This window comes from Ahaetulla prasina, chromosome 4 (assembly GCF_028640845.1).
Source record: "Ahaetulla prasina isolate Xishuangbanna chromosome 4, ASM2864084v1, whole genome shotgun sequence".
Taxonomy (NCBI): Eukaryota; Metazoa; Chordata; class Lepidosauria; order Squamata; family Colubridae; genus Ahaetulla; species Ahaetulla prasina.
The window spans coordinates 69,141,585-69,169,474 of record NC_080542.1 but is presented as its reverse complement, the minus strand read 5'-3'; the positions used below and the strand labels follow the sequence as shown (position 1 = coordinate 69,169,474).

Here is a 27,890-nt window from a genome sequence, read left to right as displayed (position 1 = left end):
TCTTAAGCACTTGTATATGTTCATGATAAAAAGTATCCCCACATTTCCAACTTTTGTTGAACATCCAGTGTACATTTCTGGCAGTTTATCAGGCATTAAATATGAAAATTTCAATCCATTTATACATTTATTTTTCCATTATTCAAGCATAATTATTATATCCATTTATTTGCTCTTTTAACCATACATTCTTAACATATTCATGTACATTCATCTTCGGTAAGGGGTTTTATATATCTTAGCAATAAGATGTTCAGCATTGGTACATAGATCCATTTCAAAATCAGTTCTTTCATGTGTAAAATAACTGTCTTTCATACAGTTGAGCATAGGTGAACCATTGATACATAAAATTTTCTTATTCCAGATTTTCTCTTGTTTTTAAGATAGATTCTTTTTCAACAAATGTTAGTTAGCAAGGAGACTGACATTGCGGCAATATGGTGTACTTTCCATAGGGCTTTATGGAAGTTCACCGAATTCCTTCTGCCAGAAAGTTCCCAGGGACTGAACCCATTCTGGAGGGATGGTGAAGAAGAAAGGACACTCCGTAGATCACAAGGAGATTGCAAACTCCTTGTTTGAGCTGGAGGAAAACTCTCAATCTGGCAGGAAGAAAGATATGGCCATTGCATGACTGACCAAGGCTGCGACAGCACGACTGGAGAAGAATGAGTGAAAATTGAGGAGGAACAGTGTGGCAACTGGGTGAGAATTTTCCAACTTCTGTTGAGGAATTCACCCCTTTAAAAATTGGCTTGAGTGACAGTGGAACTGTAAAAAGGAGGGGGGTGGATTTGTCTGTCTTCCACCCCTTGAGAACAGTGGTGAATAAGCACAAAGCTGAAATAGATTCGGATAAGAAATTTGAATTATTTGAACTGTTTGAGAGAAATAAGTATTAAAAGAGGAAATTCAGACTGGTTATTCTAAGGATAATATTAATTGGATTTCATTGAACTATTTGAAATATAAAACACAGGTTTTGAAATCCATAAAGGAAAAAGATTTGGCTTATGTTAAAGGAAGTTAAAGGAGAGGAGTAGGAGAAAAACAGAGCAACAGTGAGACCTGCTAGCTGGAAAAAACTGTTATAGAGAAAGTGAAGAAAAGAGATTAACAATTAACCTTGGGCAATTTATTGAAAGAACATTGTTACAAGACTCAGATAAACTGCCTGCACCTGGGAACTGTTTACAGAGAGACTGCAGAGAAAGAGAGTGGAAACAGTGTAAGTTTTAAACACTGTAGCTCTCTGACTGGATATGGATTTTATAAACTGAGCCTCTGAAACTGGAAAATAAGAGAAGCTGTTTAATAAAGCAAGTGAAGACGTTTATCTTTTAGCTCTCCTTTTTGGTGATTTATAACCTGTTTGATACAATTTTGGGATTTGATGGATCTTTGTGGATTACAATTTATCAAAAACAAAACAACCTTTTTGAAGATGAACTACGGATATCTTGGCTTTGTGAAATACAACAGCCAAAAAAGTGAAGTGATTTGAGGTCTGAAAATAAGAACTGGGAGATTAAGAAAGGAAATTGTTGGACTGCTTCAGGTATACTCTTTAAATTGGGTACTGTAGAATATTGTATTGTTTGATTTATTATTGCTTGTTTGATTATTGATTGGTTGTCTCTGTTAAACAATTATTACTTAAAATATTTTACTACTTAAAATTATCAAAATAACAAGCAATAAAAATTTAAGCAAAACAGGAAGAAAAAATACATCCTCTGCACCATCAGCAGCAGAAGCAGCATCAAGCCCATTGGTCAATGGTCTATAGACACCATATTGCAGAACAAAAGATTAAATACTTTTCAGTCAGAAATGAAAACTATGTTCCAACTACTACAAGAATCCATGGATAAGAATCATGATAATTTGGCAGATAGGATGCAAAAGATGGAACAAAAGATGGAGGATAAAATAGATAACATCCAGCAAATAATCACTAAAAATGAGCAATGGATTCAGAAAATGGAAGAGAAGACAGAGCAAACAGATAAGAAAGTAGAAGATATGGATTACAGACTGACTAAGGTAGATAATGATCTTGAGTAATCCATAATTATGCTGGAGATGGATAGAGCAGAATACTTCCTGAGATTTCAGAATATTGAGGAGATAAAGGGGGAAGATCTTCTTGAAAAAATGGTAGAATTGTTGGCAGATGTGTTGGAAAAGAGTAAACCGGAAGTCCTCTCTGGGATTGATGAAATATTTAGAATATACACAAGCTATTTGAGAAGGAACAAATTTCCTGGAGAGGTACAATAAGAGCTGAAATACTTCAAAGAGCAAGAGATACACCATTGAAATACAAAAGGAGAGAAATAGCAGTCTGGAAACAAATACCAAGAAGAGTAAGAGATACAAGAATTTTATAAACAGTTACAAGATATATTAGGCCCAGTGATGTTGAAAGTTTACAATGAAGTTTTGCTAGAAGCAAAAATACCAAATTCATGGATGGAAGCAAATGTTACTCTTTACCAAAAGACAACTCAGACTTAACACAAATAAAGAACTACAGGCCAATATCTCTATTGAATGCAGATTATAAAATATATGCTTCGATAATAGCAGAGAGATTAAAAAGGGGGTTGAATGAATTTATACATTTAGATCAGAATGGATTCTTGCCAAAGAGTCAGATTAAAATTAATATGAGAATGATTTTAAATACTTTGGAGTATTATGAAACACACCCTGGAAAACAAATGGCTTTGATTTTCCTAGATGCACAAAAAGCATTTGATGTTAATTGGCAATTACAATTAAAATATATGGACTTTGGGGAGAGATTTATTAATATGAGTAAAGCAGTATACCACAAACAATCAGATAAGATGATGGTAAATGGGGAAAATGATAGAGAACTTTGATATTAAAAAAGGCACCAGACAGGGATGTCCACTATCCCCTCTGCTATTTATACTGATTCTGGAAGTGTTAGCCAGAAAAATTCTGGCTAGAGCCAGCAGTGTGCAGCAGCTGCCAAAAAAGCCAACACAGCTCTGGGCTGCATAAACAGAGGGATAGAATCAAGATCATGTGAAGTGTTAATACCACTTTATAATGCCTTGGTAAGGCCACACTTGGAATACTGCATTCAGTTTTGGTCACCACGATGTAAAAAAGATGTTGAGACTCTAGAAAGAGTGCAGAGAAGAGCAACAAAGATGATTAGGGGACTGGAGACTAAAACATATGAAGAACGGTTGCAGGAACTGGGTATGTCTAGTTTAATGAAAAGAAGGACTAGGGGAGATATGATAGCAGTGTTCCAATATCTCAGGGGTTGCCACAAAGAAGAGGGAGTCAAGCTATTCTCCAAAGCACCTGAAAGCAGAACAAGAAGCAATGGGTGGAAACTAATCAAGAAGAGAAGCAACTTAGAACTAAGGAGAAATTTCCTGACAGTTAGAACAATCAATAAGTGGAACAACTTGCCTGCAGAAGTTGTGAATGCTCCAACACTGGAAATTTTTTAAGAAAATGTTGGATAGCCATTTGTCTGAAATGGTGTAGGGTTTCCTGCCTGGGCAGGGGGTTGGACTAGAAGACCTCCAAGGTCCCTTCCAACTCTGTTATTATGTTACGTTACGTTAATTCGACAAGATGAAGGGGGGAAAAGGAATGGAAATAAAAAAAGAAAAATATAAGCTACAGGCGTTTGCAGATGGCTTGATATTAAAAGACCCATTAGAAACTGGACTGTAGTTAATCAGAAAGATAGAAGAATATGGGGAAGTTGCAGGACTGAAAATAAATAAAGACAAGACAGACTTTAGTTAAAAATCTCACAGATACACAAAAAAGTGTTTTGATGGAAATAATTTATATATAGATAGTTAAAAAAGTGAAGCACCTAGGAATACAATTAATAGTAAAATGTGCAATAATTAAAGAGAACAATTATATGAAACTGATGTGACAAATTAAACTAGATTTGGAGAAATGGAAAAATCTGTAACTGTCATTAGTAGGAAAAATAGCTACAACAAAAATGAATATTTTACCAAGACTATTATATTTATTCCGAACAATTCCAATAAAATCAGGAGGGAATATTTTGAAGAACTAAACAAAATAATATTAAAATATATTTGGCTGGGTAAAAAAAGCAAGAATAGGTTTGAAAATGTTGCAAGACTCCAAAAAAAGAGGGGGCTTTGGGCTGTTGGATTGGGGATTGTACTACCAGGTCTCGGTACTTACATGGGTGAAAGAATGGATCAATATGAGGCATAAAAGATTATTAACTTTAGAAGGATACAACCTTCAACTAGGTTGGCATGCTTTTTTATGGTATGGGAAGAATAAGATACATAGTTACTTTCAAAGACATTATGTTAGAAATGCACTGTTATCAATATGGCTTAAAATTAAAATGAGCAGGTAAAGGAGACAATGATTGTTTGGGCGAAAAATTTTGGATATGCAATAGAACTAGACAAATGGCAGAAATTGTTAGAATTGTTAGAAATTGATAGAATTATTAAATTGACTATGTCAACTGCACATAAAGAAAATTTGTATAAAATGTTCTATAGACGGCATTTTGCACCAACAAGACTGCCAAAAATGTATAAAGATAGATATGCTAAATGTTGGAAATGCAGTCAAATACCTGGTTCAAATACCAGGTTCATATTACCATATGTGGTGCAGTGGTGACATTTTTTTATTACCGATTCTGTGGGCGTGGCTTGGTGGGCATGTTGTGGCTTGGTGGGCATGGCAGAGGAAGGATATTGCAAAATCTCCATTCCCACCCCACTCTGGGGTCAGCCAGAGATGTTATTTGCAGTTCTCCAAACTACTCAAAATTTCTGCTACCGGTTCTCCAGAAACCTGCTGGATTTCACCCCTAATGTGGTGAACATGTCCAAAAGCCAAAAAATACTGGACAAAAATACATACTTGGTTGGAAAAAATGATAAAAAAGCAGAAATATTTTTATTAGGCATTCTGCTGGAAAGATATGACAAAGGGACTATATCCTTAATTTTACATGTATTAACTGTAGCGAGAATTGTATATGCTCAAAAATGGAACTGTGATGAGATCCCAACAAATAAGAGTGTAATTAAGAAAATATTAGAATGTGCAGAAATGGATAGACTAACACTTACTATTAAGGACAAAGAAGAAACTGAATACTTTTTGACATGGGACTTATTTTACCAATGGATAGACAATAAAAACAGAAGTTCAAAATGCAGGGTCATAAGAAGGATAAATGTTAAACAGAAATTTGATAAAATAAACAAATTAAATATTATTGTTATTATAGTATTAATGTTATTGTGATGTTACTGTAAACATTTTGATTATGATTGCCTAAAAAATCCAGACAACACACTGTTTGATTGAAATGGAATTTTTATATGTTATTCAAATAAAGTAAATAGAGTAGAAGTAAGTAGATCAGTTACAGGGTTTCCGTTTTCCCTTCCAATCAACCAAAAGTTGAACCTTAAGTTGCGGTAGGAAATACCCGACTGGCTTATCCCCAAGTCTGAGGTCCCGGACTGAGAGAGGACTGGTTTTTTTATGGCTAAAGCGGGACTACCGTCCACTGATTCCAGTAGCTCCCAGTGAACTGGTTTGTAACCAGATGTCTTAACCAGATTGGCTCTTCCTCCCAAATTCTACAGACTTGAACTTTTTTATTTTATTTATTTTATTTTTATTTTATTTACTTTCGTCAAGCATGTATTTTATGACAGATACAAGTATGGGGTATAATTAAAATGAGCAGGTAAAGGAGACAATGATTGTTTGGGCGAAAAATTTTGGATATGCAATAGAACTAGACAAATGGCAGAAATTGTTAGAATTGTTAGAAATTGATAGAATTATTAAATTGACTATGTCAACTGCACATAAAGAAAATTTGTATAAAATGTTCTATAGACGGCATTTTGCATCAACAAGACTGCCAAAAATGTATAAAGATAGATATGCTAAATGTTGGAAATGCAGTCAAATACCTGGTTCAAATACCAGGTTCATATTACCATATGTGGTGCAGTGGTGACATTTTTTTATTACCGATTCTGTGGGCGTGGCTTGGTGGGCATGTTGTGGCTTGGTGGGCATGGCAGAGGAAGGATATTGCAAAATCTCCATTCCCACCCCACTCTGGGGTCAGCCAGAGATGTTATTTGCAGTTCTCCAAACTACTCAAAATTTCTGCTACCGGTTCTCCAGAACTTGTCAGAACCTGCTGGATTTCACCCCTAATGTGGTGGACATGTCCAAAAGCCAAAAAATACTGGACAAAAATATATACTTTGTTGGAAGAAATGATAAAACAGCATATAAATATGAAACCAGAAATATTTTTATTGGGCATTCTGCTGGAAAAATATGACAAGGGGACTATATACTTGATTTTACGCGTATTAACTGCAGCTAGAATTGTATATGCTCAAAATGGAGGTGTGATGAGATCCCAACAGATGAGAGTGCAATTAAGAAAATATTAGAATATGCAGAAATGAATAGACTAACACTTATTATTAAGGACAAAGAAGAAACTGAATACTTTTTGACATGGAACTTATTTTACCAATGATTAAACAATAAAAACAGAAGTTCGAAATGCAGGGTCATAAGAAGGATAAATGTTAAACAGAAATTTGATAAAATAAACAAATTAAATATTATTGTTATTATAGTATTAATATTATTGTGATGTTACTGTAAACATTTTGATTATGATTGCCTAAAAAATCCAGACAACACACTGTTTGATTGAAATGGAATTTAATCAAAAAAATTCCATTTTTTATGTTATTCAAATAAAGTAAATAGAGTAGAAGTAAGTAGATCAGTTACAGGGTTTCCGTTTTCCCTTCCAATCAACCAAAAGTTGAACCTTAAGTTGCGGTAGGAAATACCCGACTGGCTTATCCCCAAGTCTGAGGTCCCGGACTGAGAGAGGACTGGTTTTTTTATGGCTAAAGCGGGACTACCGTCCACTGATTCCAGTAGCTCCCAGTGAACTGGTTTGTAACCAGATGTCTTAACCAGATTGGCTCTTCCTCCCAAATTCTACAGACTTGAACTTTTTTATTTTATTTATTTTATTTTTATTTTATTTACTTTCGTCAAGCATGTATTTTATGACAGATACAAGTATGGGGTATAATGGTATTTTAAATTTTCTGGCATCTTGAATCAGTTTTTTAAGGGTTGTTTTAATTGGTTGTTTGTTGCTGTTTGTATTTTATTGGCCTGTTCACCGCCCTGAGTCCTTCGGGAGAAGGGCGGTATACAAATTAAAATATTATTATTATTATTATTTTATTATTATTAAGTGTAAACATAATTATAAATATATGTAAAGGATACAAATAAAAGAAAAAATTAGGACAGGGACGGTAGACACACCGATGCGCTTATGCACGCCCCTTACAGACCTCTTAGGAATGGGGTGAGGTCTACAGTAGACAGTCTAAGGTTTAAATTTTGGGGATTTGGGGAAGAAACCATAGAGTCAGGTAGTGCATTCCAGGCGTTGACAACTGTTGCTGAAGTCGTATTTTCTGCAGTCTAGTTTGGATCGTTTTACCATGAGTTTGTTTTTTATTGTGTGCTCTTGTATTGTTTTGGTTGAAATTGAAGTATTAATTGGTTGGTAGGACATTGTAGCAGATGATTTTATGTTTTATGCTTATAACAACACAATATATATAATATTACATAATATATATTATATAATATATATAATATAACAAGGAATGGCTTCATTTTATGTGAACCGCTGTTCAGTCCTATGTAACACCACCACTATTCCTCGGACACGAAATATTCAATACCTATCAATGCAAAACCGGAAGATTCGCGAGATTACTACTCGCGAGAAAGGGGGGAGGGGAGGAGAAAGTCTCGCGAGCTTTTGTTGATTGCGTTTGGAAAAGGAACAAACCGAACTCTCCAGCTTCGAGATAGGCTCATTGCTTCTTACTTCAGCACAGTGGCGCACGCGCAGTTGTACTGGCTGCGCCGGCCGTCTCCCTTCTGTCTCTTTCTGTCTCTTTCTGTGTGCGCGCGAGTAAGAGAGAAGCGAACATAAGAGGACGACTGAGAATATTTGGCAATCGCTCCTTCTCATCCTTTACTCGTTTTCCCGGATTGAGTGAGTGAACCGACAAGCCGGAGGCAGCAGAAGAAGCGGTGGGACACGAAGCGTTCGGACACGGCCTTGACGGCCTTGAGGCATAAGTACCGAGAGTGAGGCCTAACTCGGGGCCCAGCTGGGAAATGGGACCGGTTTGTGTCAGGCGAAGAGGAAGCCGCCATCCCTGGTTTTAGGAGCTCGTGGAAGCGACAGCTGACGGTCCCAGCCGAAGAAACTGTCCTATGTGAGTAGGCAAAGGCCGGCAGGAGAGTCTAGTCCTACCGAGCCGAACCTGGCAAGGGGCCTCAATGGCGACTGCTTCTTTCTCCTCCACCTCTTGGGCGCCTTGACGGATTCTTGTTTGCCGGAGAGAGATACCGATGCCGAGTACCTCAGAGGCGGCGACGTCCGGAGGCGGGAGCGGTGTCCGGGCCTGGGCCGGCGGCTCCGAATCGCCAGCGGCAGAAAAAAAGCGTTTGCATCACCGGCGGCGGAAGGGCTACGCTTCGGCGCAGCCGCCGCCGCCTCCGTTGCCTCCGTCACCTGTGGCGGGCCCGCCGGCACCTTCGCTGCTGTTCCCGCTGCTGCAGCCCTCGCTCCTGCAGCCGCCGCTGCCGCCGCAGTCTCTACTGTTCCTGGCGGCCACTGGCGGCGCCGCCTCCTCCTGCTGTGGGGAAGGGGGGGAGCGGAAGCGCCCGCGAGGCAAGCGGCGTTCGGGGATTTGGGGCAAGCGGCGGCGCGGCAGATCAGGGGGTGCAGGTGGAGGTAGCTCAGGGGCCGCCCTCGCAGCCTCGGAGCGGCGCGGGACTGGGGCGGGCTTGGGGCCGCTGGTAGAGGCGGCGGCCGAAGAATACGACGACGTAAGCTCCCAGTCGGAGGGACCGGTGGGAGGCGGGACGGCCGGGGTAGGGAGCGGCGGCGGGAGTCCGGCGTCCTCCGGTGGCGGCGGGGGCAACCAACAACGCTCAAGCCGCGGTGAGGCGGATCGGAGCATCCGGCGACCGCGCAGGGAACACCGCAGCAACAGCGGGCGTCGCTCTCGGGAGCGGCACCGGGAACACCGCAGGCGGGGGGTGGATAAGGACAAGGCGTCGTTACAGCAGGAGGGGGTGGCCGCGGCTGCCAGGGGGGGAGCCGAGGCCTCCTCTTCTTCCTCTAAGTCTCGCAGCCGCCACAATCACAGCGGTGGCCAGGACCGAGATGGCTCCCGGAGCGGCGGCGGCGGCGGCAGCGACGGCCGCAGGAAGGGCTCAGCTGCGTCGCCTAGTAGCAGTCGGAAAGACCGGGAAAATAAAAGCCACCGCAGCCGGACGAAAGCAGGCAAAGAGCCTCCCTCAGCTTACAAGGAACCGCCTAAAGCTTACCGGGAGGATAAGACAGAACCCAGGGCCTACAGGCGGCAACGATCGTCACTCAGCCCTTATCGAGATGACAGTCCAATTAGCCACAGAGCTTCACAAAGCCAACGGAACCGCAAGTCTCCCAGTCCCCGTTCTTCCCTTAGCCCTTACTGGCGTCGGTCACCCAGCTACAGCCGGCACAGTTCTTTCGAGTGTGGTGGGGATGTATCACCGAATCCTTACAGACGTCGCTCACGCAGCCCTTATAGTCCAGCCATCAGGTAATCATAAGGTTGAAGTTTCTTTAAAAACTCATTACTTTAGGCTGTTCTCTCAAAACAGAATAATCCGTTAATAAAGTGTGTGTCTTCCAGCTGATTAATCAAATATAAGAGGGTGAAATGGGGTGAGATGGACTGAACATAAAATAAGGTATTTTTGAAACTTGGGCAACAAATGTTTTTTGCATATAAATCATCAATTACAATGGTATTAGAATGGGCATTTTTAAAATATGTTATTCTTGCATTAGCTATTGCAGCTAGAAATAGACAGTCCTTGGAATTAGACAATTTTTGAGGAAATTCAGTTATTAAAGTGATGTTTTGATGTAAAAAATATTTTTGCAATTAAATCTCTTTCCAGTTATTGGCTAATACTATACATTTGCATATTGGAGTATAATTTTTTTCAGGTTAAATTGTGAGTTCTGTATAATCAAGCTCTAGAGCAAAATCTGTTTTTGAGGAATATTTACAGTTAATCAGTTGATTTTACTTGAAAATATAGATTTGACAATTGTTTCTTAACTGCTGTATGTTTCAGTTTGTGTGTGTGTGTTTTACACAGACAAATAGTCAGAAGTAAACCTCTTTGGGCTCAATGGGATTTCTAGAAAAAAGTATGTCTTTCCTAACTATGAAACTGCGCATTAGCTTTCATCAAATGAGCTAATGATTCAACACTATTGCTAGATAAACAGAAATATTGAGTATAAATAAGCTGATATACAGCAGTTTAGTTCTCAAAAGAACTACAAAATAAAATAAGAAATAATTGATTACAAGGAGAATTCGATCTCTGTCTCTCAATGATATTATAGGTTTTTCCAAAAATAGCTTACAAAATAGTTTTCATTTTGCATGGTGGTGGGTGGAGGTGATTTCTTTTATGCTAAATTCAGTAGTTCTTTTATGTTATTAAAAGTATTGGCCTCTGCTATAAATTATTTTCACAACTAATGTATTTGAAAATTATATAAAGGAAATGTTTATGTATGTGTGAGTAAATGAGATAGTTTTGAAACATCATATACTTTTTAAAGTACATGCACCTGATCCATTGAATTTCATACATATAACTTCATCTGCTCAACTACTGACTAGATGAAAATTTTCATATATGTTGAAGATCTTTTTGCATTATGGATAGAAGGAAAGTATTACAAACTAGTCACAACCTTTTCCAGTGCTATTTATGACATGATATCTGATTCATACTGATAAAACAGGTCGTTAGAAAGTAACTTCATGGTTGGTAGTGTTCAGATTTTGTTGCTTCTGTCTTTAACCATATGCTCCTTCTCTACTAATTATGTCAGAGAAGTTAGTGATTAAAAGATTTTATAAAACCAATGATTTTGAATCAGTATTTCTCTTAACACTCGTGGTTTTAATAATTCTGTCAGGGAATGAAAAACTTTAAATCTTACCTTCATTTACAGATATATTTATGATCCCGTTATTTGTTTAATTTGCCAGAGAATGGTACTTAGCTACAATGATTGTTTGATTTCTAAAAAATGAAGTTGATTTTACTTTATTAAATTTATTATTTATTTCTTATTTATCAAATTTATTTGCTGCCCATCTCGCAATTCAACACAACTCTGAAGAGCTTACTATTAGGAAACATTTGGTAGTGTAGATCCAATTCCTAGCAAATAATGGACAGTACTATATAATTTACATTCTGTCTTTGTTCTACTTTTGAAATCTATAAATCAGTTCACATTCCTGTAAAAAACTTATTTTCACAGGAATGTGTGGGAAGCTGAAATAGGCTAAAACTAGTTAAGCAAAAATAACTATCCAAAATACTTAATCTGTAATTGCATAATCTTGTTTAAGTATTTATTTAAGATAGTAATGAAAACAGACCAATATGTTATTTTCCCTGTTATTGAGCTGATTATCCTTAAAATGTCTTGGGAATGATATAATATCACATTTGGCAATTCTTTGCTGAGAAATTAAAGTGATTTTCTATTGCTCTTGAATGTTTTGGGATTTATGTTTTATTTTGCTGTATAGGAACTTGATTGCTTTCAGTGAAGAATGTAGCCTTCAAGACAACAGGGACTTTGGTATGAATGGACATATACTGATACAAAATTAGGATTGTATTGTTTTGCGTTGATGGTTTGAGTTTGATTAGCTATGTTTCCTTTCTGGTGAATTCTGTCACTATTAATATGGCTGAAACATGTGTTTGCTACATCTACTTAAATCTTTTCAGAGATCTGGAAATTCAACAAGTCAGGCTTTCTTAATACTTAGATAAGAATCTTCCAGGGAATTCAAAATTGTATATTAATCACCAGAAGCTGCTGGACTTATAAATAGCTTTATAATACAGCATACTCTATTGATTGTTATTAAAGAATTGAACACTAGTTTGTGTTTTAACAGATATGTTAAACATGTTTTTCTAACAGTGAGGAAAATACAAGATATTCCTGTTTTATCAGTTTAGCTTTTTATAGCACCGAGAGTTGAAAGACATAATTAATGTTTGGAGCTTTATTTTAAACTATTTTAGCCTCTTCAGTTTTGGGGTGCCCAATTACCATTTCTTGTAAAAATTGGATTTTAGCTACTTCCAGTAGTCATATGAATAGCTTACAATAATGTAGTTGTGCATAAGTGTACATGCCCTCTTATAAGTAGGTAGGTGGCTATGTTCAGAAGGAACCAATACATTCAAACTGATTATAGTAGTAGTATACCTGCAATCAAAGTGACTCTGATCAAGCCCATATTAAGTTCAGTTGTGGTTGTAGGATTTTTCTGACATTTATAATGGCATTTTATAGCAACCACCATGGTCTGCAAAGAACTTGCAAAGTATCAGAGGGATCTCATTGTTGAAAGGTATACAGGTGAAGGATTAAAAAAAATTGCCAAGGCATTAGATATACCATGGAACACAGTGAAGTGACAGTGATCAAAAATGGGGAAAAATATGGCACAAGAAGTGGATGACCCTCCAAAACAGATGAAAAAACAAGAAGAAAACTTGGTCCGAGAAGCTGCCAAGAGGCCTACAGCACTGTTAGAGGAGCTGTAGGACTTACTGGCAAATACTGGTTACATACTACTTGTGGCAACAATCTCCCATATTCTACATATATCTGATCTATGGAGTAAGTGAAAAGATGAAACCTAGCCACATCAAATCTGACCAAAGCATGTGGGAAAATGTTGATCTTGATCTGATGGGACCAAGGTTGAACTTTTGGTTCATAATTACAAAACATATTGCATGTTTGGGGCAAAAATACACTATACCCACAATGAAGCATGGGGTGGCAGCATTATGCTTTGGGTTTGCTTTTCTTCAGCTGGAATTGGGGCTTTAGTCAAGGTGGAGGGAATTATATACAATTCCAAATATCAGTAAATTTTGGCACAAAACCTTCAGGCTTCTGTTAAAACGTTGAACACAACAATGACCCAAAGCATACCTTCAAATCAACAAAAGAATGGCTTCCTAGAAGATCAAAATGGCCTAGTCAGAGCCCAGACTGAATCCAATTGAAAATCTGTGTGATGACCTGAAAAAGGCTATGCACAGGAGATGCCCTCACAATCTGATGGATTTGGAATGTTTTTGCAAGAAAGTGTGGACAACAATTCCTAAGGCAAGATGTGCCATGCTGATAAATTCCTACCCCAAAAGACTGATCGTTATCATTAAATCAAGAGGTGTTTCAGCAAAATATTAGTTTAAGGTTGTGCACACTTAGCAACCATGTTACTGTACATTTTTCAGTTTGTTTTTCAATTGAATTGTACAGCTCATACGATTAAAGGTAGAAAAGATATTTTGATCTGAATTTTTTTACATCTTGGAAGTTCGACATTTTAGCATGCTGTGTGTGTAGATCTGTTTATATCCACTGTAGCAACTTGCTATACCTCTACAACACAGGGCATCTGGTGGAAATCTTATGATGGCTAGACTGGAATTCAGATAACAAAAAAGGGCTAATGGCCCAAATTATAAAGGTTTAAATGTTAAAACCAGAAATTAAATACCATTCACTGGCCAAATTCCAGATAATAGAGCATGTATGTATGTTATAGCATTTTTTTCCCTGACTCAGCCTTCTGAATTAACAAAGCCCCTCACATAAAATGCTGCAATAATTTTAAGCGGGAAGTTGGCAAGTCATGGATTACTACTGCAAGATTATTGCTGTTAAGCAGGGGGCATAAATTGGTGAAAGGTGTCTCTTGTATGACAAGTCTTTTGTGCTCTGGATGCAAGCTGGATACAAAAGAACCCTAAACTATAATCTTTTGATAAGGGGTGCAGTACCATCCTGAATAAATTAAATCCAATGGGATCAAGAAGAATGTCCCAGCATGGATGAAGCTGGCTACTAAGAAATAAAACTAAAGGCTTTAAACCTGGCTGGCTTTAAAGAAATAAAACTAAAGGCTTTAATACTGCTAAGTGAGGGTTCTACCCTCACTTAGCAGGATAACTACTCAAAAAGAATATTGTGCTAATAGCATTTGAAAGTGCAATAGGGGTCACAACTGCCTATTGTGCAACTAGGATAGTTCATCTATTGGGCTCCACTGTTGCATGTTTTGTACCAGTGTGTAATTTTTTAAAAAAAAATCAGTAGTGGCCATTCTTCCTGCTGCTTTCTTTCCTGCAGAGATGGCTTCTGTTTTGTAACATCAATTTGTGCAACACTGGTTTTATTTCTCCACACAGTGCTAGCTTCTGCAGGTGTTGTGGGGAAGATACTAGTATTGGATGGGAAAAGTAAATGCTGTGGTGTTCAACCTTTTCTTAGTCAGAAGCACCTATAGATTATAAGCACATAGCATTCAACACTGAGCAAATAAAATAGGTATAAAATAGATCTTAGTAATGTAGCATGTTTAAGAAATATATAAATAAATAGGTTTAAAACTAAATGACATTTGCCCAGTATCGGGCTATATAACAAGCTATGGTGGCACAATGGTTAGAATACAGTATTGCAGGCTAATTCTGCAGATTGTCAGTAGTTTGATTCTGACCAGCTTAAGGTTGACTCAGCGTTCCATCCTTCTGAGGTTGGTAAAATGAGGACCCAAATTGTTGGGGGCAATATGCTAATTGCTTATAGAGGGCTGTAAAGCACTATGAAGTTGTATATAAGTCTAAATGCTGTTGCTTTTGCTTTTGCTATGTTGACTGCATTTTCTTGTTGGTGTGCTATAGAAAAATAGCAGTAAATGCCCAGGGACTTTACAAAGAAAGCAGTATTGAGAAAAGAAGGCCTGATGCCACCTTCACACTTCCCTTCCAATGCTAACTTGCACACTTCTCCTAAGCCAGCTAGTTCTTTCATGTGCTAATAATATGAAGAGCCAAAACAAGAACTACTAAAGGTACTTTTGGAATAAGAAGTGAGGTCAGGGGAAACTGGGTGAAAATATACTACATACTGTACATACACACAGACCACGATATTATGGTATAAACATTTTAAACATTCCCTATTTCTCTGAAAAGTATTTCAGTCTGGACAACAAAAATAAAAGTATATAGTCATTGGTCAATGGGCATCACACATGACTGCAGTATAAATATGATAGTATAAATATTTATTTGAGATTGAGGCTACTGATCTGAAAAATCTGTTTTATCCAAGATTTCCTGGATTTGATCAGTTACAATATTAGGCCACTAGCCTGTCTTGTATCATTTTGTACATCTTTTTGCTTTGTTTTTGCTTTTGATTTGCTTTTCTGCAGAAGTTTAAAGCTTAAATAAGGGTGTGACTAGTCTTTGTAAAGTTTTTGACAATGTATGCTTGTTTGAGCATCCTGCTAGATAATATGCCTTAAGGGTAAAGATTTATAAGACTTAATGCAATTCACTGTATTGACCCATACGCGTGTCTGTGTCATCAAGTCTTAAAACCTGAAACTCATCCAAAGAAGACTGACCTAATGGAATCAGAGTTGGATGAGTCCTTGGAAGTTTACTAGTCCAACCCCCTGCTCAAGCAGGTGACCCTATACCATTCGAGACAAGTGTCTGTCTAGTCCCTTTTAAAAGCCTCCAGTGATAGGGCACCCACAACTTCTGAAAGGAAGCCATTCCACTGGTCAATTCTCACTGTTAGGAAATTTCTCCTTAGTTCTAGATTGCTTCTCTCCTTGATTAGTTTCCATTAATTGTTTCCATTAATTGTTAATTAATTCCATTAATTAGTTTCCATTAATTGTTTCTTGCCTTGTCTTCTGATGCTTTGAAAAATAGGTTGACCTCCCTCCCTTCTTTGTGACAAGACAAATCCAATTTCTGCAACTGTTCTTCGTATGTTTTAGCCCACTAATAATCTTTGTTGCTTTTTTCTGCACTCTTTCAAGTGTCTCCCCATCTTTTTTATAACATGGTGATCAAAACATGATGCAGTATTCTAAGTGCGTATTACTAAGACTTTATAAAGTGATACTAATACTTCCCATGATTTTGACTCTATTCTTTTGTTCATGCAACCTAGTGTTACTTTGGCTTTTTTGGTAGCTGCTGTTGTGGCTATCATCCTGCCAGCGGAGATAGCTGCAAAGTCAGACAAGGAAGAGGTGGAAGGAGAGCCTGGGCCAGCTTTGGAGCCTTTGAAAGGCCCTGATAAGGAAACAGCATCAAAGACAGAGACAGGGCCTTCCATCCTCCCCGAGATGGAGAGGCAGTTATCTTTGGGGCCTGAGCTGAGTAAGGGGGAGGAAAAGATGAGGCTCATCCCAAATGCTCCGTATGTGGGAAAAGAGAGAAGAGCAAAAGAAAACAATAAGCCCACTCTCAAGGAAAGGCAGACATCCCTCCCTGGATGGGAAATAAATAGGAGTGAAAATAAATGGGAGTGGCTGGTTGTCACAATCATCTATTCACTTTTAGGATACAGCAAGCAATTCGGATTTCTTGACTAGGTCTGTTGGGACTAATTACCTTTGATTTTTGTTTATCCATAAAAGATTCTTCCTACCCTGTTTGAAAAGGGGTTTATTTTTACTTGTGAGTAAGCGGATTATCATTACTTCTAAGGCTGGGTCAGAATAGCTGCAGCACCACTGGCTCATATTTAAGTAACTATCCACTAGGACTATAATGTCAATAATATAAAATGAAATAAAGCAACCTAAGAAAATAAAGGAAGTGGCTTATTTGAATAAAATAAAAAGAAGTAGCAGCAGTTAAATATTTTAAATGCAATTTTTAGCTGAAAAGTGATTTTCATTTGTTGGTAGTTTATCTTGTTGAGATCCAGCTTCACAGAGACGGGCCTTAGAAAATGAGGTTAGTATATATTTTCATTTGGAGGTGTTTCTTCATGTGTTTTTGCTTTATACTGTTGGTAGTTTTATGTTACCAGCACTTTGAATTACATTTAGATAAACCAGGAACCAGGGAAACTATTAGATGATCAAAGTAGTAAAGTTTTGATTTTTAAGTCATATTAGGATCACCTTTAAAGAGCTCCATGGCATAGGACCAGGTTACTTACGGGACCGCCTACTGCCGCCAATAGCCTCCCATCGACCTGTGCGCTCCCACAGGGAGGGTCTCCTCGGGGTGCCGTCAGCTAAACAATGTCGGCTGGCGGCCCCCAGGGGAAGAGCCTTCTCTGTGGGGGCACCTACCTTATGGAATGAACTGCCTCTGGGGCTACGCCTTCTTCCCGACCTCCGGGCCTTTAAGCGCGAGCTCAAGACTTTTTTGTTTCAACGAGCAGGGTTGGACTAAGAGTAATTTTTAATTGAGTGGTTTTATTACTTGTTATTTTAATATTCGGCCTTATGGTTTCAGATTTTTAAATTTCAAATATTGTGTTTTAATTTTTGTATATGTCTTTTTAACTTGGCTGTAAACCGCCCTGAGTCTTCGGAGAAGGGCGGTATAGAAATGTAAATAATAAATAAATAAATTAAACCCTAATTTTATTACATGATAAGAGGTTTTTTCCCTGTATCTCTAGGAATCAAATACAATTCTGTTCAATTGTACTTGATTCCTAGAGACTACTACTAATCCCGGCTGTTTTTTTGGCAAGGGTTTTTAGAAGTTATTTTCTTTCATCCTAGGACTGAGAGAAACTGACTAGCCTAAAGTCGGCTTTGTGTTTAAGGTGGGACATAAAGGTGCCTTCTTCAGAAACCTTAATCACTACTCCAAGCTGACTCGACAAGAATAATAATTATGACTAAATGTTCAAAAGAGTCTCAGTTTCTGAATTTGATGAAGGGTATTCTGCAGATGTTACGTGGCGGTCCAGTAATAAATCTGAATACAAAGTGCATGTTTTTTGATGAAGTATTATGATTGTCTCTAATTCACTTGAATTTGTTAATGATTCTGAAAACAATTCAAATAGGATTATTTTTGTTAATAAAAAAGCATTTCTTAAATAAAGTGGATTTGATTTAAATTTCTAGTCAGAAGGATTTTAGAATTTCTACTTTTGACCTATAACACTTTTGGGGTAATTTTTTATTTTATTTTATACACAAACAAACATATAATACATCAGTCATTCCGTGTGTCATCTCAGTGTTTCTTCAGTGACTTCTTCTTCTTGTTACTCCTCCCATCTTCATTTTTTCTTAATCTATTACAACATCACTCCCACAATACAATACTCTTATTATACCATTCTCTTATTTAACTATTAATTTGTTTATTTATATCTCTTTTCTAACCAATGATAAAATTGTCCCTGTATCTTAAAATATTCTGTATCTTCTCTTTAATTATCAAAGTTAATCTCTTCATTTCTGCACAATCTAGAATTTTTTTTAAATACTTCCCCTTCTGAAGGGATTTTCTCTGCTTTCCATCTTTGCGCATATACTTTCCTCACTGCAGTTATTACATGTATAATCAAATATATATTTTCTTTACTAATTTTCTCTGGAAGGATACTCAATAGGAACAGCTCAGGTTTTAAATCAATATGTTTTTGAATCATTTCTTCTAACCATGTCTTAATTTTACTCCAATAGTTTCTAGCTTCTGAGCATGTCCACCACATATGATAATAGTATCCTGGGGTCTGATGGGATTTCCAACATTTAGCTGATTTACCTTTAAACATTTTTGCCAATTTTCCCGGAAGCATATGCTATCTATAAAGCATTTTATATTGATTATCTTTATATTCAGTGAACATTGTTAATTTATAATTCCTTTCCCATAGCTGTTGCCATCTGTTTAGCTCAGTTGAATATCCAAAATTTTTGCCCAGGCTATCATTATTTCCTTTACTTGCTCGTCTCCTAATTCAATACCAAGTAGGAAATTATAGATTTTTAAAATTATTTTAACCTCTGTTCATGTGAGTATCTTATCCAGATCTGTCATTTCTAAATAAAAGCCATATAGTTTTGCATCTTTTTCATATCTTGTTTGTATTTGCATATGCATATACCAGTCCATCTCAATCCCTTGTTCTTCCAGAGTTGTGAAATATAATTTTAAAGATGCAGTGTCAACCTGCAAATGCTAGACAGGTTTAATGAAGTGTAAATACTTTTTGTTATTTTAATATTAACTTCTAATCTTACATATATTCTTGTTTCCCTTTCAATTCCCCCTTATCTGTTAATAAATCTTTGTATCTAAAAATATTTCTAAAATTAATAATATTTGGGTATATTAATGCTTCCATTGTTGATAACTATATTGGTATTTTCAAATAATATTTATCTCTGACCTTCTCCCACACTAATAATGCATATCTTATATAATGTCTATGAAAGTACGTATGCATCTTACTTCTACCATACCATAAAAATGCATGGCATCCCAATTGTAAATCGTGTCCTTCCATAGTTAATAGTCTTAGGTTTCTTAATTCGATCCATTCTCTCATCCAAGTCAACACTGCTGTCTGGTAATATAATTCCCAATTTGGCAGTCCAAATCCTCCATGTAGGCTCGCATCTTGTAGCATTTTTATACTAATTCTTGCTTTCTTCTCCTGCCATATGAACGTCATTATCTTGTTAAGGTGCTGAAAATAAGTCTTTTCAATTTTTATTGGGATTGTCTGGAATAAAAACAATAGTCTCGGTAATATATTCATCTTGATTATTGCAATCTTTCCCATAACTGATAGCTGACATATAACACTTTTGATGTTTAAAATCTGAATTGAGTATAGAAAGTTCGGGTTTTCTCCCGTGTAAAATTGGAAGTGTCTTGGCGACGTTTCGACGAAGTCTCATTCGTCATCTTCAGGCTTCAGCTTCGTGCTTCTGGGAGCAATGTGTGATCGCAGCTGTTTCTTCCTTTTAACTGCTAGTGGGGGTTTGAACTGATTGGGTGGGGGGGTGTCCTGTTTGGGTGGGGGCTTGGTTGTGCTCAATTTAGTCTGTGTTGCAGAGGGACTTGAGCTGGTGAGCTGCATAGCTGTTGTTTGGCTTTGTGGTCGTGCTACATCTTCATAGTGGGTGTCAGTCTGCTGCATGTATGGATTGGAGGGGTTTGAAATGGCTAATGTTGCAGCTGCGGTCTGGCTTCTGGTCCTTGGTCGTGCTTCATGATCAGTGTGGGTTTGGGTCTGCTTTCTGGATGGATGTGCAGTGGTGACATCCTGTGTGGACCTCGTGAGTGTGGGTCTGGTGTCATTCCTCGTGTTAGGGACTCATTTGTCAATAAGGGCAGGTTTCCAAATGGCTGGTAGGCGGGAGGTATCATCTCGTTTGTTCATGCTGTGTGGGCGTTTTTCTATCTCAATGGCTTCTCTGATTATTCTGTTGTTAAAATGTTCAGTTTTGGCGATAGTTCTGGTCTTTTTTAAGTCAATATCATGTCCTGTGACTTTAAAGTGTTGGACCAGGGAAGAAGTTGGTTCCTCTTTTTTGACTGAGTTCTTGTGTTCTTCAATGCGTGCACTTATTCTTCTGTTGGTTTGTCCAATGTATGTGGAGGGGCAGGTGGTTGTAATTAGTGAATACTTTATCTGTATCTTTTTTTATTGCCTGCAGACAATAAAACAGCTTTTCTGCTTTTTTAATTCCTAAATTGCTTTTCAGTTTTGAATCAGTTATTCCAAAGAAATAAAAAGTTCTTCTCAATCAAAACCAATGCGGTTAATAGTTGGATTAGTACTCAAAAGATTTTCAGTTGAACTTAGTGTCTTTTAAGAATATGATACACTTGATATATCATTAGCAAATATATTTTTTAATGATGTCCATACATTGTGAGCCCTCCTTAACAATCCAGCGGTAACCCTGATGCTGAATGTTGACAAGGAAATAAACTGGTTCAGTTACTATGCATTTTTATATAGTAGTTGAATTGTCATTGTTTATATCTCTTCAATTTTAAATTTAGCTTCTCCCAAACCTCAGCAGAACCAGAAAAAATGGTTACTTCTTTGAACGTTTTTGAAAGCCATAGAAAAGATGTTGGAATAATTATCAAAAGTTCATATTTTATTTTTTTGGTCTAGTATTAAGAATTTTGGCATTCTGACATTTTTCATTATAATCCATTTTTCCTTTTAAAAGTGATTTGAAAAGATTTTCTACACTGAACATTCATAATTCATGCCAAGATTTTTAAAAAGTCAATACCTATCGATTTAACTTGAAATACTTTTTATGTCTTGTATCATGTCAGATTTCCTTGGTCATTTTTGCAGTTGTCACTTTCATTTGTATTTCCTCCAGTTCTAAAAGAGTTGCTTTCTATACAGAGATCAAACCTAATCTCTGTTGTTTAAAAGTAAAAAATCACTCCTTCTAATTTATGCCATCTAAATCAAACTTTGTTCTGTTTAACTTTTCAAACTCCCTCACCCAAACTCTGTTCTTCTGCCTAGCGTTCTAATTGGATATCAAAATGTAGATTTAATTTTAAACCTGGTTATTTTAAAGTAAGCATATTATATTTTTGCAATTTAAATTGAGGACTGAATATTTTAAAAATCTGTTACAGAATATTTGTATAGATACATCAAAAAATTTACAGTGTTATTGTAGAAGGCTTTTTATATTTTAATGATTAGGGTTAAGTTTTCAAATTTATTTGTTTGCTTTCTAAATTTAAAATTAAATTTTTCAATAACAAATCATTTCAAAGCTTCTTTCAATTTTTTGGATGAAATCTTAGTTTTGTGTGATATTCTGAATTAATAATTCAGATTTACACACTTAAAATTTGCTGGAAGTATTCTTAAATATAAACACACATTTAAAATTTGTTAGGTGACATAGTGACCTTTTGCTGTTATTAAAGTTTTTTGATTTAAAAAAGCCACCTAACCAGTAAACTTGTTAAAGGGGTGGCTATAAAAGTGTTCATTGTGATTTACAAATATAACAATATTTACTCACTAAAACTTTATTTTTATAAGCAGAAAATCAGCAAAATCCAGAAGCAGAAGTCCTTACTCATCAAGACATTCAAGATCTCGTAGTAGACACAGATTGTCAAGATCCAGAAGTCGGCAGTCCAGTATTTCTCCCAGTACTCTGACTCTAAAAAGCAGCCTGGGAGCTGAGCTGAACAAGAACAAAAAAGCCAGGGCAGCAGAGGCAGCTAAAGTCAATGCAAAAGTTTCAAACACCTCTACACCTACTAAGGGAACTGATACAGGAATTGCTGTACAACAAGTGAATAATGTAAAGGAAGTAAAAAAGATAAAAATAGAAAATATATCCTCCCCTTCAAATAGTTCAACCTTGAAAAATGATAAGACAAAAACAAAAGTTTTTGTTCAGGAAACTAAAGTGGAAAACAATGTGATTATAGAGAAAGTGGCTAAACAAAACGTTTTAGCAGCAAAAGAAAATAAATCAACCCTTGTGAAATCAACAATACAACCTGTTGCAGTAAAAGAGAAAAATAAGCCTCATATCCTAACTGCAGCATCTAAAGAGAAAGATTGTAATGTTGCACCAATCACTTCCACTCTACCACCCCTGCCTTTTCCTCCTATGCTGCCTGAAGATAAAGATACAGATTGGTGAGTTGTGAAATATAATTTTAAAGATGCAGTGTCAACCTGCAAATGCTAGACAGGTTTAATGAAGTGTAAATACTTTTTGTTATTTTACTATTAACTTCTAATTTTATATACGCTTTAAAAATTGTTTGTAGCCAAAGCCTTCACTAGTCCATTTTGATGGCTACTTAGTAATGTATATAAAGTACATGGATTATTATTGATGTTCATTGTTTATTGTATTTTACCAAATGTCTAGATTTTAACTTTTCCCCTTATGTTTACAAAAGTATGATAATGGAACAATGTATTAGACCTGATGCGTTGTTTTAATTTTAAATTTGTCATTTACATAAAAAATCTTTTTATTTTGCTATAGTTTGCAAGGTAACATTTCAGTAAAAGCAGTGAAAAAAGAAGTGGAGAAGAAGTTACGCCATTTGCTTGCAGACTTGCCATTGCCACCTGAGTTTCCTGGAGGAGATGATATATCTCAAAGCCCTGAAGAGAAAAAGATTCTAGTGCAATCACATCATAGAAAGAGACCAAAGTAAGTGCATTTATTTTTTTATATGTAGATCATAATAAATATAAAATACAAAAATCATTTTAAATTCTTGTTTCAGTCGTGTATTAAGGGAACTGATAACTGATTTACTGCGGAATTCTATTGTAAGATTGCTTTTAGTATGTTGTGCATGAAGAAGTAGAAGAGTTAGATTTTAAATTATTAATGGACTTGTATGTTCTTCAGTAGATAAATTCTCTGTAGTGTCCTCATTTTTGTCTTGCATTCAGAATTATAGTATTTAGGCAGAAATATACCAATCCATAAATCATAATGTAATGTTTTGAGTGCTGTCGTAAAATAAGATTATTTCATTGTTATTCTCTGTCTTATATGTTAATCGCAGGTTGTGAAATAGACTAATTTGAGAACAATTTAAGAACAGAATTAAAAAGAAAATGTTTGTTTTTGTTGTTGTTAGTTGGAAAGTCGTGTCTGACCCATCACGACCCCATGGACAATTTTCCTCCAGCCTTTCCTATCCTCTACCATTCTCTAGAGTCCATTTAAGCTCATACCTACTTCTTCAGTGACTCCATCCCATCATCTCATTCTTTGTTGTCCCTTTCTTCTTTTGCCCTCAATTTTTCCCAGCATTAGGCTCTTCTCCAGTGAGTCCTTCCTTCTCATTAGGTGGCCAAATTATTTGAGTTTTATTTTCAGGATCTGGCCATCTAAAGAGCAATCAGGATTGATCTCCTCTAGGACTGACCAGTTTGATTGCCTTGCAGTCCAAGGGACTTGCAGGAGTCTTCTCCAGCACCATAGTTCAAAGGCCTCAATTCTTCGTTGCTCAGCCTTTCTTATGGTCCAACTTTCACAGCCGTACATTGCAACTGGGAAACCATGGCCTTGACTCTACACACTTTTGTTGGCAGGGTGATGTCTGTGCTTTTTAGTACACTGTCTAGATTTGCCATAGCTTTCCTCCCCAGGAGCAAGCATATTTTAATTTCTTGGTTGCAGTCCCCATCTGCAGTGACCTTGGAGCCTAGGAAAATAAAATCTGTCACTACCTCCATTTCTTCTCCATCTATTTGCCAGGAACTGAGAGAGCTGGATACCATGATCTTAGTTTCTTAATGTTGAGTTTCAAGCCAACTTTTGCACTTTCCTCCTTCACCCACATCAAGAGGCTCTTTAGTTCCTCTTCACTTTCTGCCATTAAAATGGTATCATCTGCATATCTGAGGTTGTTGATATTTCTCCTGGCAATCTTAATTCCAACTTTTGATTCCTCCAGCCCCGCCTTTCTCATGATGTGCTCTGCATATAAGTTAAATAGGCAGGGCAATAGTACACATTCTTACCGGACTCGTTTCCTAATTTTAAACCAATCAGTAGTTCCGTGTCCAGTTGTCACTGTTGCTTCCTGACTCGCATACAGGTTTCTCAAGAGAAAAAATAAGATGGTCTGGTACGCCCATCTCTTTAAGAACTTGCCACAATTTGTTGTGATCCACACAATCAAAGGCTTTAGCATAGTCAATGAAGCAGATGTAGATATTTTTCTGGAACTCCCTAGCTTTCTCCATGATCCAGCATATGTTGGCAATTTGATTTCTAGTTCTTCTGCCTCTTTGAAATCCTGCCTGTAGTTCTGATAGTTTTTGATCCACATAGTGCTGGAGCCTAGCTTGTAGGATTTTAAGCATAACTTTGCTAGTATGTGAAATGAGTGCAATGGTGTGATAGTTTGAACATTTTTTGGCATTGCCTTTCTTTGGAATTGGAATGTAAACTGACCTTTTCCAATCCTGTGGCCACTGTTGAGTTTTCTAAATTTGCTGACAAATTGATTGTAGCACTTTTACTGCCTCGTCTTTTAAGATTTTGAATCGCTCAGCTGGAATACTGTCACTTCCACTGGCTTTGTTGTTGCTCAGATTTCCTAAGGCCCATTTGACTTCACATTCTAGGATGTCTGGCTCGAGGTCAATGACCACCCCATCGTGGTTATCAGGGACGTTAAGATCGTTCTTGTATAGTTCTTATGTGTAATTTTGCTACCTCTTCTTAATCTCTTCTGCCTCTGTTAGGTCCCTGCCATTTTGGTCCTTTATCATGCCCATCTTTGCATGAAACATTCCCTTCATATTTCCAATTTTCTTGAAGAACTCTCTGGTCCTTCCTATTCTATTGTTTTCTTCTATTTCTTTGCACTGTTCATTTAAGAATGCATTCTTATCTCTTTTAGCTATTCTCTGGAATTCTGCATTCAATTGGGTGTATCTTTCTCTTTCTACCTTGCTTTTCTCTTCCATTCTTTCCTCAGCTATTTGCAAAGCTTCCTCAGACAGTCATTTTGCTTTCTTGCATTTCTTTTTCTTTGGGATGGTTTTAGTTGCTACCTCTTGTACAATGTTGTAAACCTCCATCCATAGTTCTTCAGTCACTCTGTCTATCAGATCTAATTCCTTAAATCTATTTGTCACCTCTACTGTATATTCATCAGGGATATGATTTAGTTCATACCTACATGGCCTATTGCTTTTGCCTCCTTTCTTCAATTTAAGCATAAATTTTGCATAGAGAAGCTCATGATCTGAGCCACAGTCAGTTCCTGGTCTTGTTTTTACTGACTATATAGAGCTTCTCCATCTTTGGCTGCAGAGCACATAGTCAATCTGATTTCTGTGTTGACCATCTGGTGATGTCCATGTGTAGAGTTGTCTCTTAGGTTGTTGGAAAAGAGTGTTTGCTATGACCATTGTATTATCTTGACAGATTCTATCAGCCTGTGCCCTGCTTCATTTTGTACTCCAAGGCCAAACTTGCCTGTTATTCAGGTTATCTTTTGGCTTCCTACTTTAGCATTCTAATCCCCCATGATGATAAGGACATCATTTTTTGGTGTTAATTCTATAAGGTGCTCTAGGGCTTCATAGAACCAGTCAATTTCATCCTCTTCAGCACCAGTGTTTGTGGCATAGACTTGGACTACTGTGATATTGAATGGTTTGCCTTGGATTCGAACTGAGATCATTCTGTCATTTTGGGGATTGTATCCCAGTATTGCTTTTCCTACTCTTTTATTGACTGTGAAGGCTACTCCATTTTTTCTGAGGGATTCTTGCCTGCAGTAATATACCTGACGGTCATCTGAATTAAATTCACCCATTTCTGTCCATTTTAGTTCTCTGATTCTTAAGATGTTGATGTTCAGTCTTGTCATCTCTTGTGTGACCACATCCAGCTTGACTTGATTCATGGATCTTACGTTCCAGGTTCCTATGGAGAAAAAATCTTTACAGCATCCATTTTCCTTTCACCACCAGATGCTTCCACAACTGAGCATCCTTTCAGCTTTGGCCCAGTCGCTTCACTCTTTCTGGCGGTACTAGTACAAGCCCTCAGCTCTTCCCCAGTAGCATATTGGATACCTTCCGACCTGAGGGGCTCATCTTCCAGTGTCATATCTTTTTTCTTTTTGATACTGTCTATGGGGTTTTCATGGCAAAGATACTGGAGTGGGTTGCCATTTCCTTCTCCAGTGAATCACATTTTGTCAGAGCTCTCTGCTATGACCTGTCTGTCTTGGGTGGCCCTGCATGGCATAGCTTCATTGAGTTACGCAAGCCTCTTCGCCACAACAAGGCAGTAATCCATGAAGGGAAAAAAGAAAAAGAAACTAGTTGTATTTCAATGTTTCTGGTTCGTATTCCAGATTATTCAATTTCCCTATTTTACCAGTAAAGAAAAAGCTGCTTTATTTTGTTTGAATTATAGAAATAGGCAATCTTCACAGTATACTGTTAATCTGCTTTTGAAAAATCCATCCATTGAAAAAAACAAAAAAGGTTTAAAGGGAAACATGAAACCAAAGCAGCAAGTTATGATGAAAATCATTGCATAAGATTTGTAGTATACCACTACAAGAAGGAAGATATAAAATATATAAAAATGCTAATGAGTGACTGATATTTTTAAAAATAATTTAATATGTAATGGCATATTTACAGAGAGTAAAATGTACAGAGAAGTACATTTTAGACAAAAATGTAAACATATTTTTGTGGAACAAAATCTTATTGTTTGGTTAGGATATGTGGACCACGTCATGGTGAAACAAAGCAGAAAGAAATTGACTGGGGGAAACGTTGTGTAGATAAGTTTGATATCATTGGCATTATTGGAGAAGGCACATATGGGCAAGTTTACAAAGCAAGAGATAAAGATACAGGTAAGTTTAAAATTATGATTCACAACAAATATAATAAGTAATTGTTGTAGTTTGTATTAGTCAAGGTCAGAATGGATACAGATAGTTCTTGATTTATGACCATAATTGAGCCCCAAATTTCTGTTGCTAAATGAGAGAGTTGTTAAGTCAATTTTGCCCCATTTTATGACCTTTCTTGCTGCAGTTGTTAAATGAATCACTGCAGTTGTGTTAAATGAATAACATGGTTATCAACTGAATCTAACATCCCCAATGACTTTATTTGTTAGAAGGTTGCAAAGCTATCATAAATATGAGTTAGTTGTCAAGCATCTGAATTCTGATCATGTGACTATGCGGATGCTGCAACACTTATAAATGTATAAAACTATAGATAGATAGATAGATAGATAGATAGATAGATAGATAGA

The 27,890-nt window shown here is 37.0% G+C and overlaps 1 protein-coding gene across 1 annotated transcript in view; it reads left to right on the top strand.

Annotated features, from left to right (window-relative positions):
* The first annotated feature begins 8,027 nt into the window (after positions 1 to 8,027).
* The window catches only part of CDK13 (cyclin dependent kinase 13), a 76,561-nt gene continuing 56,698 nt past the window's right edge, over positions 8,028 to 27,890 (top strand). Inside the window, exons 1-4 of the mRNA XM_058180802.1 lie at positions 8,028 to 9,764; positions 22,142 to 22,750; positions 23,109 to 23,279; positions 27,341 to 27,480. Coding sequence (XP_058036785.1) covers positions 8,524 to 9,764; positions 22,142 to 22,750; positions 23,109 to 23,279; positions 27,341 to 27,480 — 2,161 coding nt within the window. The 5' untranslated portion in view covers positions 8,028 to 8,523. The remainder of the gene's footprint in view (positions 9,765 to 22,141; positions 22,751 to 23,108; positions 23,280 to 27,340; positions 27,481 to 27,890) is intronic.